A 15,048-nucleotide genomic window follows, 5' to 3' on the forward strand; every position below is an offset into this window, starting at 1 on the left:
AGGGAACATTCTCCAGAACAGATCATATACTGGGACACAAATCAGCCTTCAACAAGTACAAAAATATCGAGATCATACCGTGCGTATTTTCAGACCACAATGCTATGACACTTGAAATCAACCACAAGAAAAAATTTGTAAAGATAACAAATACTTGGAGCCTAAAGAGCATCCTACTAAAGAATGAATGGGCTAACCAAGAAGCTAAAGAGGAAATTAAAAAGTACATGGAAGCCAATGAAAATGATAACACCACAGCCCAAAACCTCTGGGATGCAGCAAAGGCGGTCATAAGAGGAAAGTATATAGCAATCCAGGCCTTCCTAAAGAAGGAAGAAAGTTCTCAGATATACAACCTAACTTTACACCTTAAAGAGCTGGAAAAAGAACAGCAAATAAAACCCCAAACCAGCAGAAGACAGGAAATAATAAAGATTAGAGCAGAAATCAATGCTATCGAAACCAAAAAACAAAAAAACAAAAAACAAAAAAACCAGTAGAACAAATCAATGAAACCAGAAGCTGGTTCTTTGAAAGAATTAACAAAATTGACAAACCACTAGCCAGTTTGATCAAAAAGAAAAAGGAAAGGATCCAAATAAATAAAATCAAGAATGAAAGAGGAGAGATCACAGCCAACACAGCAGAAATAAAAATAATAAGAGAATATCATGAGCAATTATACGCCAATAAAATGGGCAATCTGGAAGAAGTGGACAAATTCCTGGAAACATAAATTACAAAAACTGAAACAGGAATAGAAAATTTCAACAGACCCATAACCAAAAGTAAAGAAATCAAATTAGTAATCAAAAATCTCCCAAAAAACAAGAGTCCAGGGCCAGATGGCTTTCCAGGGGGAATTCTACCAAACATTTACAGAAGAGTTAACACCTATTCTCTTGAAGCCATTCCAAAAAATAGAAATGGAAGGAAAACTTCCAAATTCTTTCTATTAAGCCAGCATTACCTTGATTCCAAAACCAGACAAAGACCCCACTAAAAAGGAGAACTATAGGCCAATTTCCCTGATGAAAATGGATGCAAAAATCCTCAACAAGATATTAGCCAACCAGATCCAACAATACATTAAAAAAATTACTCATCATGACCAAGTGGGATTTATACCTGGGATGCAGGGCAGTTTCAATATCCACAAAACAATCAGTGTGATTCATCACATCAATAAAAGAAAGGACAAGAACAACATGATCCCCTCAATAGATGCAGAGAAAGCATTTGAAAAAATACAGCATCCTTTCTTGATAAAAACTGTCAAGAAAGTAGGGATAGAAGGAGCATACCTCGAGATCATAAAAGCCATATATGAAGGACCTAACACTAATATTATCCTCAATGGGGAAAAACTGAGAGCTCTCCCCTAAGGTCAGGAACAAGATAGGGATGTCCACTCTCACCACTGTTATTTAACATGGTATTGGAAGTCTTAGTCTCTGTAATCAGACAACACAAGGAAATAAAAGGCATCCAAATTGGCCAGGAGGAGGTCAAACTTTCACTCTTTGCAGATGACATGATACTCTATATGGAAAACCCAAAAGATTACACCAAAAAACTGCTAGAACTGATCCATGAATTCAGCAAAGTGGCAGGATATAAAATCAATGCACAGAAATTGGTTGCATTCCTACACACCAATAATGAAGCAACGGAAAGAGAAATCAAGGAATTGATCCCATTTACAATTGCACCAAAACCCAAAAAATACCTAGGAATAAATCTCACCAAAGAGGTGAAAAATCTATACACTGAAAACTATAGAAAGCTTATGAAAGAAATTGAAGAAGACACACAAAAAAAATGGAAAAATATCCCATGCTCCTGGATAGGAAGAACAAATATTGTTAAAATGTCAATACTACCCAAAGCAATCTACATATTCAATGCAATCCCTATCAAAGTAACACCCACATTCTTCACAGAGCTAGAACAAACAATCCTAAAAATTGTATGGAACCAGAAAAGACCCCAAATAACCAAAGCAATCTTGAAAAAGTAAGCCAGAGCAGGAGGCATCACAATTCTGGACTTCAAAGTTGTATTACAAAACTGTTATCATCAAGACAGTATGGCACTGACACAAAAACTGACACATAGCTCAATAGAACAGAATACAGTACTCAGAAATGGGCCCTCAAATGTATGGCCAACTAATCTTTGACAAAGCAGGAAAAAATATCCAATGGAATAAAGACAATCTCTTCAGCAAGTGGTGCTGGGAAAACTGGACAGCGACATGCAGAAAAATGAACCTGGACCACTTTCTTATACCACAAAAATCAACCCAAAATGGATGAAAGACCTAAATATAAGACAGGAAGCCATCAAAATCCTTGAGGAGAAAGCAGGCAAAAACCTATTTGACCTTGACTGCAGCAACTTCTTACTCAACACGTCTCTAGAGGCAAGGGAAACAAAAGCAAAAATGAACTACTGGGACCTCATCAAAATAAAAAGTTTCTGCACAGCAAGGGAAATACTCAGCAAAACTAAAAGGCAACCAACGGAATGGGAGAAGATATTTGCAAATGACATATCAGATAAAGGGTTAGTATCCAATATCTAGAAAGAATTTATCCAACTCCACACCCAAAAAACAAATAATGCAGTGAGGAAATGGACAAAAGACATGAATAGACACTTCTCCAAAGAAGACATCCAGATGGCTAATAGACACATGGAAAAATACTCATCACTCACCATCAGGGAAATACAAATCAAAACCACAATGAGATACCACCTCACACCTGTCAGAATGGCTAACATGAACAACTCAGGCAATGGCAGATGTTGGCGAGGATGCGGAGAAAGATCATCTCTTTTGCACTACTGGTGGAAATGCAAACTGGTGCAGCAACTCTGGAAAACAATATGGAGGTTCCTCAAAAAATTAAAACTGGAACTACCCTACGACCCAGCAATTGCACTAGTAGGCATTTATCCATGGAATACAGGTGTGCTGTTTCGAAGGGACACATTCATCTCAATGTTTATAGCAGCACTATCAACAATAGCCAAATGTCCATCGATGGACGAATGGATAAAGAAGGCATATTGTATGGCGTATGTACAATGGAGTATTACTCGGCAATCAGAAAGAAAGAAATCTTGCCATTTGCAACTCCATGGATGGAACTGGAGGGTATTAGGCTAAGTGAAATTAGTCAGAGAAAGACAAAAATCATGACTTCACTCACGTGAGGACTTTAAGAGACAAAACAGATGAACACAAGGGAAGGGAAACAAAAATAATATAAAAACAGGGAGAGGACAAAACAGAAGAGACTCTTAAATATGGAGAACAAACAGAGGGTTCCTGGAGGGGTTGTGGGAAGGCGGATGGTCTAAACAGGGAAGGGGCATTAAGGAATCTACTCCTGAAATCACTGTTGCACTATATGCTAACTAATTTGGATGTAAATTTAAAAAATTAAATTAAAATACCAAAAAAAAAATGCTACCAAATAAAAGGTTGAAAGTAAAAAAAATATTTTAAACACATAAATAAGGGATAACAGAAAGAGAAAGTAAGAATAAGAGGAAGAAAGAAAATATATATAAAAATTAAAAAAGAAAACATTTCTTATTGTGGGTCATGATCAAGAAAGTTTGGAGGCCAAGGTCCCAGGAAGGTGTAGAGACACTGTGTGCTAATTCATCACGTCTTCTACAATATCCCTTAGTTTGCTAAGGAAGTTTCCTTTGATTCATCATCTGCTAATACCTTTTATTTTGAATAGGTGAATTTTGCCAAATAATATTTACATATATATTGAGGTAATCATTAAGTTCTTTCTCCTTTAATATGTGACACAGGTGAATTTTCCAACACTGTATTATCTTTGCATTTTTCTCTCTAAAAATATTTTTATAGTTACCTGTTGTGCCCTAGCTATTGGGCCATGACTCTCTTGCTACAGCCCCTGCTACATATACCACCCGTAATTTCCAGCAGATTCTGTATTTGCCCAGTTTGTCAAAGATGCTACTATACATCCTGAGTCATTCTCTAACAACAAAATAGACCTATGCTTTGTGATTCTTTATTAAATTAATAGGAAGCCTAAATACTTGCACTTTATTTTAAAAAAATCCTTTATAGATACTGTTCTAATTTCAGAACCAATAATCTAATAAGAATTTATAACAGAGGACTAAGTCCTACTGGAGAGCTGTATTCTATTTTTTTTTTATTTTTATTTTTTAACGTTTATTTATTTTTGAGACAGAGAGAGACAGAGTATGAACGGGGGAAGGGCAGAGAGAGAGGGACACAGAATCTGAAGCAGTCTCCAGGCTCTGAGCCATCAGCCCAGAGCCCGACGCGGGGCTCGAACTCACAGACCGCGCGATCATGACCTGAGCTGAAGTCGGACGCTTAACCGACCGAGCCACCCAGGCGCCCCTGGAGAGCTGTATTTTAATTCTGATATACTAGTGACAATTATTTCCATCTTTTTGTTGAGAATATAAATCTACTAACAGTATCTTCATCAATTTGACCTCCACAAAAACACCTGCCCAGATTATATTCACGTAAGCAGTGCCCCAGACACGTTCATGTGCTTTTTTGTTGTATCGTGTTTACTTGCTCCTTTAAAAAAATTTTTTTAATGTTTATTTATTTTTGAGAGACAGAGAGACAGAGCACGAGTGGGGGAGAGGCAGAGAGAGAATGAGACATAGAATCTGAAACAGGCTCCAGGCTCTGAGCTGTCAGCACAGAGCCCAACGTAGGGCTCGAACCCATCAACCAGGAGATCATGACCTGAGCTGAAGTCAGACGCTCAACTGACTGAGCCACCCAGGCGCCCCTATTTGCTCATTTTTAAATACTAAAGAATGTCCATATTGCTCAAAAGCAGCCAAATGACAAATACTGCATTTTCAACGGGCAGTGGTTTTCACTCACCAAATCAGGAAACTACAGCACAGTATCTTTTAACATATCAGTGTGGTACCAAGGTTCCGAACCAGCTGTTATAAGACCTTTGACCTTTAAGCGTCTTACATTTCTCTAGCTGCTTGTGAGGAGAAAAGAAATTTAATTTTGAATGCAATAAAAACATTAAAAGGACGCTTTTTACCAATCACCTGCACAAACAAATTATGTTACCTGTAAATTAGCTTTCTGATCATTTACTCAATGCGAATACACACATGTGCAGTCTTCGACAGTTAATACCAAAAGGAAACAAAATCTGATTTTATAAAAGGCAGTACAGTGAACACACAGTAATTATTAAACTTCCCCAGAAGACCATCTAGAAAGAAATGACTACCTAATTAGCTGACACGAGCAGCTGAACACCTGCCCGGCCTGTTTAAGTAACATGTGTTCAAACTGTGTGTCCTCCTTCCGTTCTTCCACCCCATAGCTGGGAAAAGACGATACCCAGGGATGGGGCTAATAGAATCCTCCTCTATTTAGCCAGAGGCAGAGGGAACCCCAGTGCCAACCGAGAGATGGGTTCCCAACTGGTCTTCAGTTAGAACAAAGCCACCACACTGGTTGCCTCTGGGCGTTGGGTCTACGAGTGACAGATTTTTTTTTTTTTACCTTCTAGTTTCCAAATTTTCTATAACGGGATGTATTCCTCTTCTAATGCAAAGGCCGTGCTAACTGACCAAAGAGCACATATATGCTAGATCGTTGTTTTATTTTTAACGCCTGACCATTAAAAAGAGCTTCTAAGTGTCCTTGTAAGTTCTTTCTCTCTTCCTCTCCTCGTGGTGGGCAGGGTCTCCATTTGCCAGAGAAAGACAGGCAGGATTCCACAGTTTGGGGGTTTGGGTCAGATTTGCCTGATCTGGGATTTATAAAAATGATACTGCAAAGAATTCCACCGTTTTCTTGATGGCTAGGAACAGTAACATTTATTAGGTCCTCACTGGGTCTAGGGCCCATATTCTTCTGGGCACGGCAGAGAGAAACAAACAGCAGTAAAGATGGCCCTTATTTATGAAGAACTTAAAACATGATCAAGGGCATAAAGGACAGAAAAATACCTGAACACAAAGGTAGAGGGTAATATAGTGCAAACCATGAGGTTAATGTGGAAGAGGACAGGGAAGTGTCAGAGCCAACTGGGGGGGATGCCCCCAAGATTTCCAGAAGCAGTCACAATGATGTCTTCTCTTTACTTCCAATGCAATTCCCTTCTCTCCAAGAGCTAGTAGAAAGAGAAATTCTGAAGAAACAGAAATGCTCCTTGTTGGGAAAGTGACCAAAAGCAATGCTGCACAAGCCTGTTGACTCCAGGTTAGTACCACTCCTATTTGAGAGAGCACTCAAGTTTCTAGGGAAACAGATTTTCAGCATATGATTTTAGAAAACTAAGTGCGACCGATTTATTTGAAAGTTGGTGGTACTTCACAGAAAACCATTTCCTATGAAATTACTTGCTTTCCACTCTGACTAAACAGGCAGAGACTGATCTGGGACCAGAAGTGTTCAAGCTCTTAAATGTTACCCAAGTGCTTCGTTGCACAATGCCCAAAATAGAACACAAAATTGTGAAAGGTCACGTTCTTTTCTTCCTTGTAAAAAATGGCACCTTTTGGGGCACCTGGGTGACTCAGTCAGTTAAGCGTCCAACTTTGGCTCAGGTCACAATCTCACGGGTTTGTGGGTCCGAGCCCCGCATTGGGCTCTGTGCTGACAGCTCAGAGCCTGAAACTTGCTCCGATTCTGTGTCTCCCTCTCTCTCTGTCCTTTCCCTGCTCATGCTCTGTGTCTCAAAAATAAATGAACATAAAAAATTTTTTTAAAAAAGCACCTTTTCACCCTAACATCCAAGTGCTCAACATGTCACTTTTTAAAAAATTTTTAATGTTTATTTCTTTTTGTGGGGGGGGGGGGGGGAGGGTCAGAGAGCAAGGGAGACACAGAATCTGAAGCAGGATCCAAGCTCAGAGCTGTTAGCACAGAGCCCGACATGGGGCTTGAACCCACGGACCAAGAGATTATGACCTGACCCAAAGTCGGACGCTTAACTGCCTGAGTCCCCCAGGCGCCCCTCAACATGTCATTTTTTAACTGCCCTCCATTTTAAAAAGCTTCCTCACTTACTGACACAGTTCTGAAGTTATTGCTGGTACTAGAATCTGAGATGGAAATTTTCCTGGAGGTGCACACAAGTCGTAACTGAAGAAATGACCCAAGTTGAGTGTCAAAGGGAGTGAACAAGCAGCTGCAGCCACACCTTTGGCTCTGAGAGAATCCCTTCAATACAGTTGGCTTTTCCGAATGGATTGTCTGTGGGACCAACGGCACAAGGAGTTCAAGCCAACCATTAGCCTGGGAACCAAGCTGAGGACCCAGGTCTCATCAGTTAGGGTAAAGCTGGAGGCCTCAGGCCACACACAGTCACCTCTCAGTGCTTTTCCTCTGGCACCAAAGTGAAATGCTAACGCCAATCTGCCTCAAGAGATTCCTGGTGAGTGAGGCACAAATGGTAAGGGGGGGGCGTCAGATATGGTATTAAGATGAGATGTGAAGGGTGGTTTCTCTTATCCCACTAGTGTGGTGAGAAGAAATTTTACATGTCTGCCTTTAGGTCAGGAGGAAAGATAAGCAACACGATCAGACTTCCAGAAACAAATTAGCTTTCCCCTCCAGCATGTGGATTTGAGCTACCTGGCCAGATGTCAAGGTTCTGAACTGAACATGAATTCTGAACACGGGACGACTGTTCCCCTGATATGGTGATGTTTCTCTCATAAGATGTCTTCTCCATCTTCCTTGGTGCCTGAAAACAATGAGCCCATAAGGAGTACCTTCCATGTATGTTCAAGCCTGTATTTCGACAACTCTCTGAAGTTTCCCAGAAAAGCCTGCCTTGACCAGAGGCAAGGAGATCATCTGCTTGTGACGGGGGCTCGGGGGCTCTTCACTTAATCATCTGTGTTTCTTCATCCGCATCGAAAAACTCCTCCTCTTCCTCACTCTCACTCCCTAAAGTGTTCTCCTTGTCTGAAGACTGAAATAGGAAAGGAGAGCAAGGACCAAATTATTATTTGCCATTCGACAGACAGATGCATTTTTATGACATTTATTTCCCCTAAGAATTGGCCCTAAAGTGTTCTAAGAAAGTAAATGAATCACGAGCCATCTTTATTTCTTTCAAAAAATCAACTGCTGGGGCGCCTGGGTGGCTCAGTCGGTTAAGCGTCCGACTTCAGCTCAGGTCACGATCTCGTGGTCTGTGAGTTTGAGCCCTGCGTTGGGCTCTGGGCTGATGGCTCGGAGCCTGGAGCCTGCTTCCGATTCTGTGTCTCCCTCTCTCTCTGCCCCTCCCCCGTTCATGCTCTGTCTCTCTCTGTCTCAAAAATAAATAAACGTTAAAAAAAAAACAAACAAACTACCGCCATACCTGTGGGGGATCCAAGGTCTGTAAAGATAATGCCTCCTCCCCCAGCCTCCGATATGAATACACCTGAAGGTCAGAAAATGTCTCTAGCAATGGGCTGTTAAGGGTTTCTGGCAATAATAAACTCAGGAGGCCCGAAGTCAGGCCGGTGGCTCCGAAGACAATGAAGGGTAAGGACCACTGCACATATTTCTGTGGGGGCAGAGAGTAGAACAAAAAACATACAAAAACTCAGTATTCGTCTCCCAGCACATGACATCAGTAGTCTTATGACCGAGGAGCTGCCACATTTACTACCCAACTCGCGCCTCCCCACTAGAATGTACTGTCAGCCACTTGTTCCCCAACGAGAGGTACCCTGGAAAATCACCGAGTGGTTGCTCGGCCACACAGAAGGGAGAGCGAGAACATAAAAAGGCAGCAGAGGTATGGGGATCAGAAGGAGTGGGGTGGGTACTGCTTTTGCTTCAGGTGACTCGCTTATAACACGGGGATCTCCACGTACTTTTCACTTAGGAGACTCCCCAGATACTCGCGCCCGGTGAACTTTGACGTTCTCAGCCTTGGAATCGGCCAAACAATCCCACGTATGCTCACTCATTCATTCAGCACCGTAACCAGGAAGACAGGGGTTAAGGGTGTAAACACCCCGAAAAGAAAAAGAGAAGCCTGAAGAACCTAGCACACCCGTGTGGTTTGGAAACTACCTGAACCGAACACGGTAATTCAAGCATTGCGTCACAGATCCAAAAGACATTCTCGGGAATATTTACATAGTTTCTTTAAACACAAACAGGTTCGGGGCACCCAGGTGGCTCAGTCGGTTAAGCTTCCGACTTCGGCTTAGGTCATGATCTCACGGTTTGTGAGTTCGAGCCCCGAGTCGGGCTCTGTGCTGGCAGCTTGGAGCCTGGAGCCTGCTTCGGATTCTGTGTCTCCCTCTCTCTCTGACCCTCCCTCACGTGTGCTCTGTCTCTGTCTCTCAAAAATGAATAAGTGTTAAAAAAAATTTTTAGGCACACACAGGTTCAAAGATAACACAGAAAACTGCCTTTGGGATGCTGCTCTGGGCCTTTCTGAGCTGATTAACATTCTTAAATTCCTGCACAAGAATGGTATTATCATCTTCTCATTTGGGCTTCCAAACTCTGTGGATGAGACCACAACTAGTTAGGATCTCCTCTCGGATTTAATGAGTTCCTGATTTTTCTGAAGTAAAGAGACGATGGAGATGATCGAGAAGAGGGCAGGGGGGAGTGGAGGTGATGGGGAGCGGGGAGGGGAGAATCTCACCTCTGCCACCCACATGGAAACACACGTCCAACACTGTGGGTGTGTTGCTGAATCAAGGGAGACACAACACTTTGATCTCTTCTCAACTGAGCAGGGATCAGGAGAGACAGAGTGCTGGGTTTTCTAACGTTCTAGGAGGGCCATCCAAAGTCGGAGATCTTTAGAGACAAACACCTGGTGTCAGACACATTTTGCAGAACGGAGCAAATCCGTATGAGAGGATGGTCTTGTAACGTAAAATTAAGCATGAAACACGGAAAGAGATACTCATGAGAAGGAAGTGAACTCAGAAAAAGAAAGAAAGGAAAGGCTTTTCCAAGACATCCTCCTGTACTAGTGAGACAGGGAAACCGAAGGGACCCGGGGAGAGAGAAAGCTGTTTCATGGCTTTGCTGCTTTACCTGTTTCTAGTCTTCCTAGGACCTGTACCCTCACTCCACTTTACACATGCCTTGTAATGTAAACAGCATATGTCCTTGTAAGGGACAAGGAGTTAATGATTTCTCTAGAACAGATAACATCTAAGGAAGGGGCAAGTGAGAATGACCAGGGGAAGCTATCGCACGCGTATTCCAGACCCCTGGGGTAGACAGTTCATGGCCAAGATCCCCTGCTTCCAAGGTGTAACACCTGGCCCCTCATCCTTGATCCAACCGGTTCCTGGCTGCCTGAGAGGACACGTACCCCCAGAGCCCCGTCCTCAAGAAAAACCCTGACCCTGAACAACGATGAGACTCTCTCCTTTCCTTTCTGAGTCTCTCGGACACTCACTCTTGTGTGTATCTGCTCTCTCTGTATCCTCAGTAAATGCTGCTTTCACCTCCCGCTGGCTCATGTTGGACTTCTATCCTGAGTGAAGGCAAGGGCCCTCTGGGCTGGTGCTGCGGGAACCCCGCTGGGTCCGTGGACCTGGCCCGCCAGCATTGTTAAGGAGTGCTGAGAAAAGTTGCCCGAGTGACGAACAGCTATCCGCACACCCAGTCTAGTCAGCCTTTGCCGAGTCCTGGCTGGCAAGGCCACAGGTCAGACCAAGCACAGACATGCGTAGGACTCCACGGATTGTGTCACAGAACCTGAACGTGTCAAGTTCAGGAAGGATCTTCAGAACTGCCGTTTAGGTCTATCTTTTGACCATGAACTTTAGAAAATGCTAGAAACTCTTAATAGACACACACTGCTAGGCATATTTCCTCTTCTAATTTTCTTTTTAAGAAATTTTTTCATGGTTATTTATTTTTGAGAGAGAGAGACAGAGTGCAAGTGGGGGAGGGGCAGGAAGAGAGGGAGACAGACTGTGAAGTGGGCTCCAGGCTCAGAGCTGTCAGCACAGAACCCAACACAGGACTCGAACTCACGAACCGTGAGATCGTGACCTGAACCGAAGTCGGAGGCTTAGCCGACTGAGCCCCCCAGGCGCCCCTAGTTTTCTTATTCTAAGTGGTGTGCCATCGGGCAAGTTAATCTGCTTCTGCTGCATTTCTCATCTTTATTAGAGGGTAACGATAATGCTGCCTCACACGGTGGCTGTGAATAGTACATGAGACGATGTGTGCTGAAGTGCTCAGCACAGAGCCCAGTCCACAGCCGAAGCTTAAAAAATATTCGCTAAGTGACTAACCTACGAATGGAGATGGGAAGGGGCAAGCTGGCATTAGCTCCAGTAAATACAGAGAAGCAAACAGTCAGAGCCTCTGGTACGAGTCCATCTGCCCCGAGGGATCCGTCACCTAAAAGGCTCCTTAATCTAGAAGGTACAAGGTTCACACTTGGGTCAGGCTGATCGTTAAGTGGCAACTGTTCCTTACCCCTTTCTACTCAAAAGCATAAGCATTTCTAAAGCAGAGGATCGAGAAAAACAAAACTAGGAGGTACAAACCAACCAGTGAGGGGACGAAGGGAGCAATAATCCCACCAACTCGGGAGAACATAGAACAAGTTCCAAGCCCAACGTTCCTGAAAGGAATACAAAAAGGGGGGAAAGTCAGTAAGTTCTGGGTGGGGGGCAGAATTTAAAGATGCCATGGCTTAGTGGACCTATAATCATGAATCCCACAGTGGAGGAAGCACAGGCTCCTGTAGAGCAGTGCTCCCTACCGGAACATTCTGAGATGCTGGAAATGTTCTATAATTGCGCTGTCCAGTATGGAAGCTGCTAGATGCCTGCGGCTATGAGCACTTGAAACGTGGCTAGTGAGAATGAGGAACTGGATTTTTTTTTAATGTTTATTTTTGAGAGAGAGAGAGACAGAGTGCGAGCAGGGATGGGGCAGACAGAGAGGGAAACACAGAATCTGAAGCAGGCTCCAGGCTCTGAGCTGTCAGCACGGAGCTTGATGTGGGGCTCACACTCATGAGCCATCATGAGATCGTGACCTGAGCTGAAGTCGGATGCTTAACTGACTGGGCCACCCAGGCACCCCGAGGAACTGGATTTTTAATTTATTTCACTTTAACTGATTTAAATTTAAATAGCCACATGAGGCTAGTAACTACCATACTGGACAGTGCGGTTACTATAGAGAATAGTACAGAAATGACCATGTGAATATTTCTTGCCAAATGTTCTCATGGGTTTTGTGTCAAATGTTCTCATGGCTGTGAATTAATATAGCCATGGAGACCTAGGGCTTTATGATCTGAGAAGTTTGCCCATTTAGTTAAAGTCAACTAACTGGCGATTAAAGGGTCAGGCATATAAATAGGAACGAGGAACATGACGTTTGTGAGGAGTACGGACATGCAAACGGGGGTAGGGCATGGGAACGAGGAGGGTTACAGGAAAGGTGGCCATCCACCACTGCTCCCCCCACCCACCCATATCCACTCTCCAGAGTGTCCCAGTTTGGACAAAATGATCATCCTAGTTTCATAGCCAGCAGGCAGAGAAAACAGGTCAGAGGAATAATTAGGAAATGACTAGTCAATCACATGCAGTCTGGGAAAAACTGGAGGAAAAGGGAGCTGATATTAATAGGCAGAAAGAACCAGGAAGTCTGATGGATGTGGGAAACACTTGGAACGCTCCTCAGAAGGACTGGGGAAGGGCTGACCTAGGGAATACCCGCTGGGTTCACAGAGGCAATTCTGAGAAGACTAAGCTGGGTCCCTGCCCTTCAAATTTGGGTTTAATTTTTTGTTTTCAGACTTCTTTTAGAAGGGGAAACTTCAGATCGAATATGTTGTTTTTGATATAAGCATGTCCTACTTGTTAGAAACCACACTTAACAATCAATATGTAAACCTCCTGTTCACTTATTACTATATGGAATTATCTTTTTTAAGTTTATTTATTTATTTTAAGAGAAAGAGAGAAGAACAGAGAGACAGAGAGAGAGAGGGTGTGAGCAAGGGAGGGGCAGAGAGAGAATCCCAAGCAGCTCTGCACTGTCAGCATGGAGCCCGACGTGGGGCTCAAACCCATGAACTGTGAGAGCATGACCGAGTGGGAATCAAGAGCCAGACGCTCAACCAACTGAGCCACCCAGGTGCCCCTGGAATTATCTTTTTACAGATGTGTATATTTTGTGTTAAAATGTAGGTTCTGAGAGAACACGGGGACCCAGTCCTCTTGTCTGTCTGTGCCTGACAGAGGCTGGGTGACTGAATCAATCAAGTCCACTGAAATAAAAATGGCAACCGAGCCCCATTTGGGTGATGGGATGTGCTTTGCGTAGAGTACTTCTCTCACGATTTACACAAGGGAGTTCGGCCCAAAACACAGCTCCGCCTTCCCCAGCCAAGCGGGCAAAGTGTGGTCTACACAGACAGCTTCTGGGCTTGCGGCTGCTCGCTGACTTGTTGCTGGCCCCCACTCACTGTGCTCCCGGTGGAATGAGAACCACACCTCTGTTGCTGTGAGCATCTACAGCGAAACATGCGGGGTGTGTGAGACATACCTGATGACTGTGGGGTACAGCTCAGACGTGTAGATGTAGACCACGTTAAAGGCAGCACTGATCGTCAGCTTCCCGAGCAGAGACAAGGAATGGCTGTTCACCACTGCAAACACACCCGTGTCTGAGGAGGACAAGGGTTAACACTTGTGAGGTCCTTCTGGGAGAAAAATTCCTTTAAATGACACAATTATGAACTAAGCCAGAGGCATTAATATGGGTCTCAAACAGTGAGGAGGTGGTAAAACTGAATACACACTCAGAAGGTTTAGTAAGCACACACACAACACACACACACACACGAATCTTCTCAGCGTCTTGGCTATCCCTGTGAAGTCGTCCATAATGGCGGTCATCATGGGCGATTGAACTTGCTCACTCCTCAATGGCAGAGCTCTTGGAATACTTCTTTACTAAAAGCAAGCTTCGTGGGGATCGTTAAGTCTCATCCACCACGGGGGCCACTCGCCTCTCCTTCCCAGCCTTGTTCAACAACCAGTGACGGGAAATGGTGGGTAGCATGACAAGCCTTGGCACACGTGGAATAAGTCTGACAGATATGGGACAGACAGAGGCAAGGTCCAGAAAATCTCCTCTCTGCAGTTTGTATTTCCTGGCGTTCCACTGGACGAGAAGGAATAATCCCAATAAATTACAACCAGAAGGTATCAAATATTAATGTTCTTTAAAGAACGAGCCTCTAAATATGGAACTACTTTTAATCTTTCTTCTTTCCCAACTTCTTACTTGAATCACTAACCACTAATGACATTTCAGTTTCTTACTGCAATGTTTTTATATAAAATACAAAAATACATTTTATGGCAGTTCCTTTCCCTATCAAAAATACTATCAGGGCAGCTGGGTGGCTCAGTCGGTTAAGCCTGCAACTGTTGGTTTCGGCTCAGGTCATGATCTTGTAGCTTTGTGGGTTCGAGCCCCGCACGGGGCTCTGTGCGGACAGTGCAGAGCCTGCTTTAGATTCTCTCTCCCCCTCTCTCGCTGCCGGTCCCCAACTCGTGCTGTCTCTGTCTCTCTCAAAATAAATAAACTTAAAAAAATTGCTCTCAGGGTGCCTGGGTGGCTCAGTCACTTAAGCATCCAACTTCGGCTCAGGTCATGATCTCACAGTTTGTGAGTTCAAGCCCCGTGTCAGGCTCTGTGCTGTCAGCCTGGAGCCTGCTTTAGATTCTATGTCTCCCTCTCTTTCTGCCCCTCCCCCACTGGTGCTCTGTCTCTCTCTCAAAAAAATACACACTAAAAAAATTTTTTTTAGATACTATCAATTATCTCATGCTCCTTTCCTTTATTAACATTATTCTCCCTGGGATCTTGCAATGTAATTATTCCCTTTCAAACATATTTAACCTCTCCATAACCCACTACTCTCTGCTTTCAAAATAACAATTTCTCCTTCTAAGAAAAAAAAAATCTCATTGACTCTGCTGTCCTTTCCCCCTTCCCTAGCA

The 15,048-nt window shown here is 43.6% G+C and overlaps 1 protein-coding gene across 3 annotated transcripts in view; it reads right to left on the reverse strand.

Moving 5' to 3' along the window:
- Positions 1 to 6,887: 6,887 nt before the first annotated feature.
- Positions 6,888 to 15,048, reverse strand: part of SLC22A15 (solute carrier family 22 member 15) — an 81,983-nt gene continuing 73,822 nt past the window's right edge. Inside the window, exons 9-12 of one of the 3 annotated variants that reach the window (XR_002082293.2) lie at positions 13,583 to 13,703; positions 11,563 to 11,639; positions 8,397 to 8,585; positions 6,888 to 8,003 (exon numbers count right to left, since the gene is read on the reverse strand). Coding sequence is in view for 2 of the 3 variants with exons in the window: in XM_019457947.2 (XP_019313492.2) it covers positions 7,914 to 8,003; positions 8,397 to 8,585; positions 11,567 to 11,639; positions 13,583 to 13,703 (473 nt within the window). In the remaining variant the exon portion in view is untranslated. Of the gene's footprint in view, positions 8,004 to 8,396; positions 8,586 to 11,562; positions 11,640 to 13,582; positions 13,704 to 15,048 lie in introns of those variants that run through there. The other 2 variants (XM_019457947.2, XM_019457948.2) reach the window with 2 other exon arrangements.

This window comes from Panthera pardus, unplaced genomic scaffold (genome assembly GCF_024362965.1).
Source record: "Panthera pardus isolate Hobbes unplaced genomic scaffold, ASM2436296v1 HiC_scaffold_11, whole genome shotgun sequence".
Classification (NCBI taxonomy): Eukaryota; Metazoa; Chordata; class Mammalia; order Carnivora; family Felidae; genus Panthera; species Panthera pardus.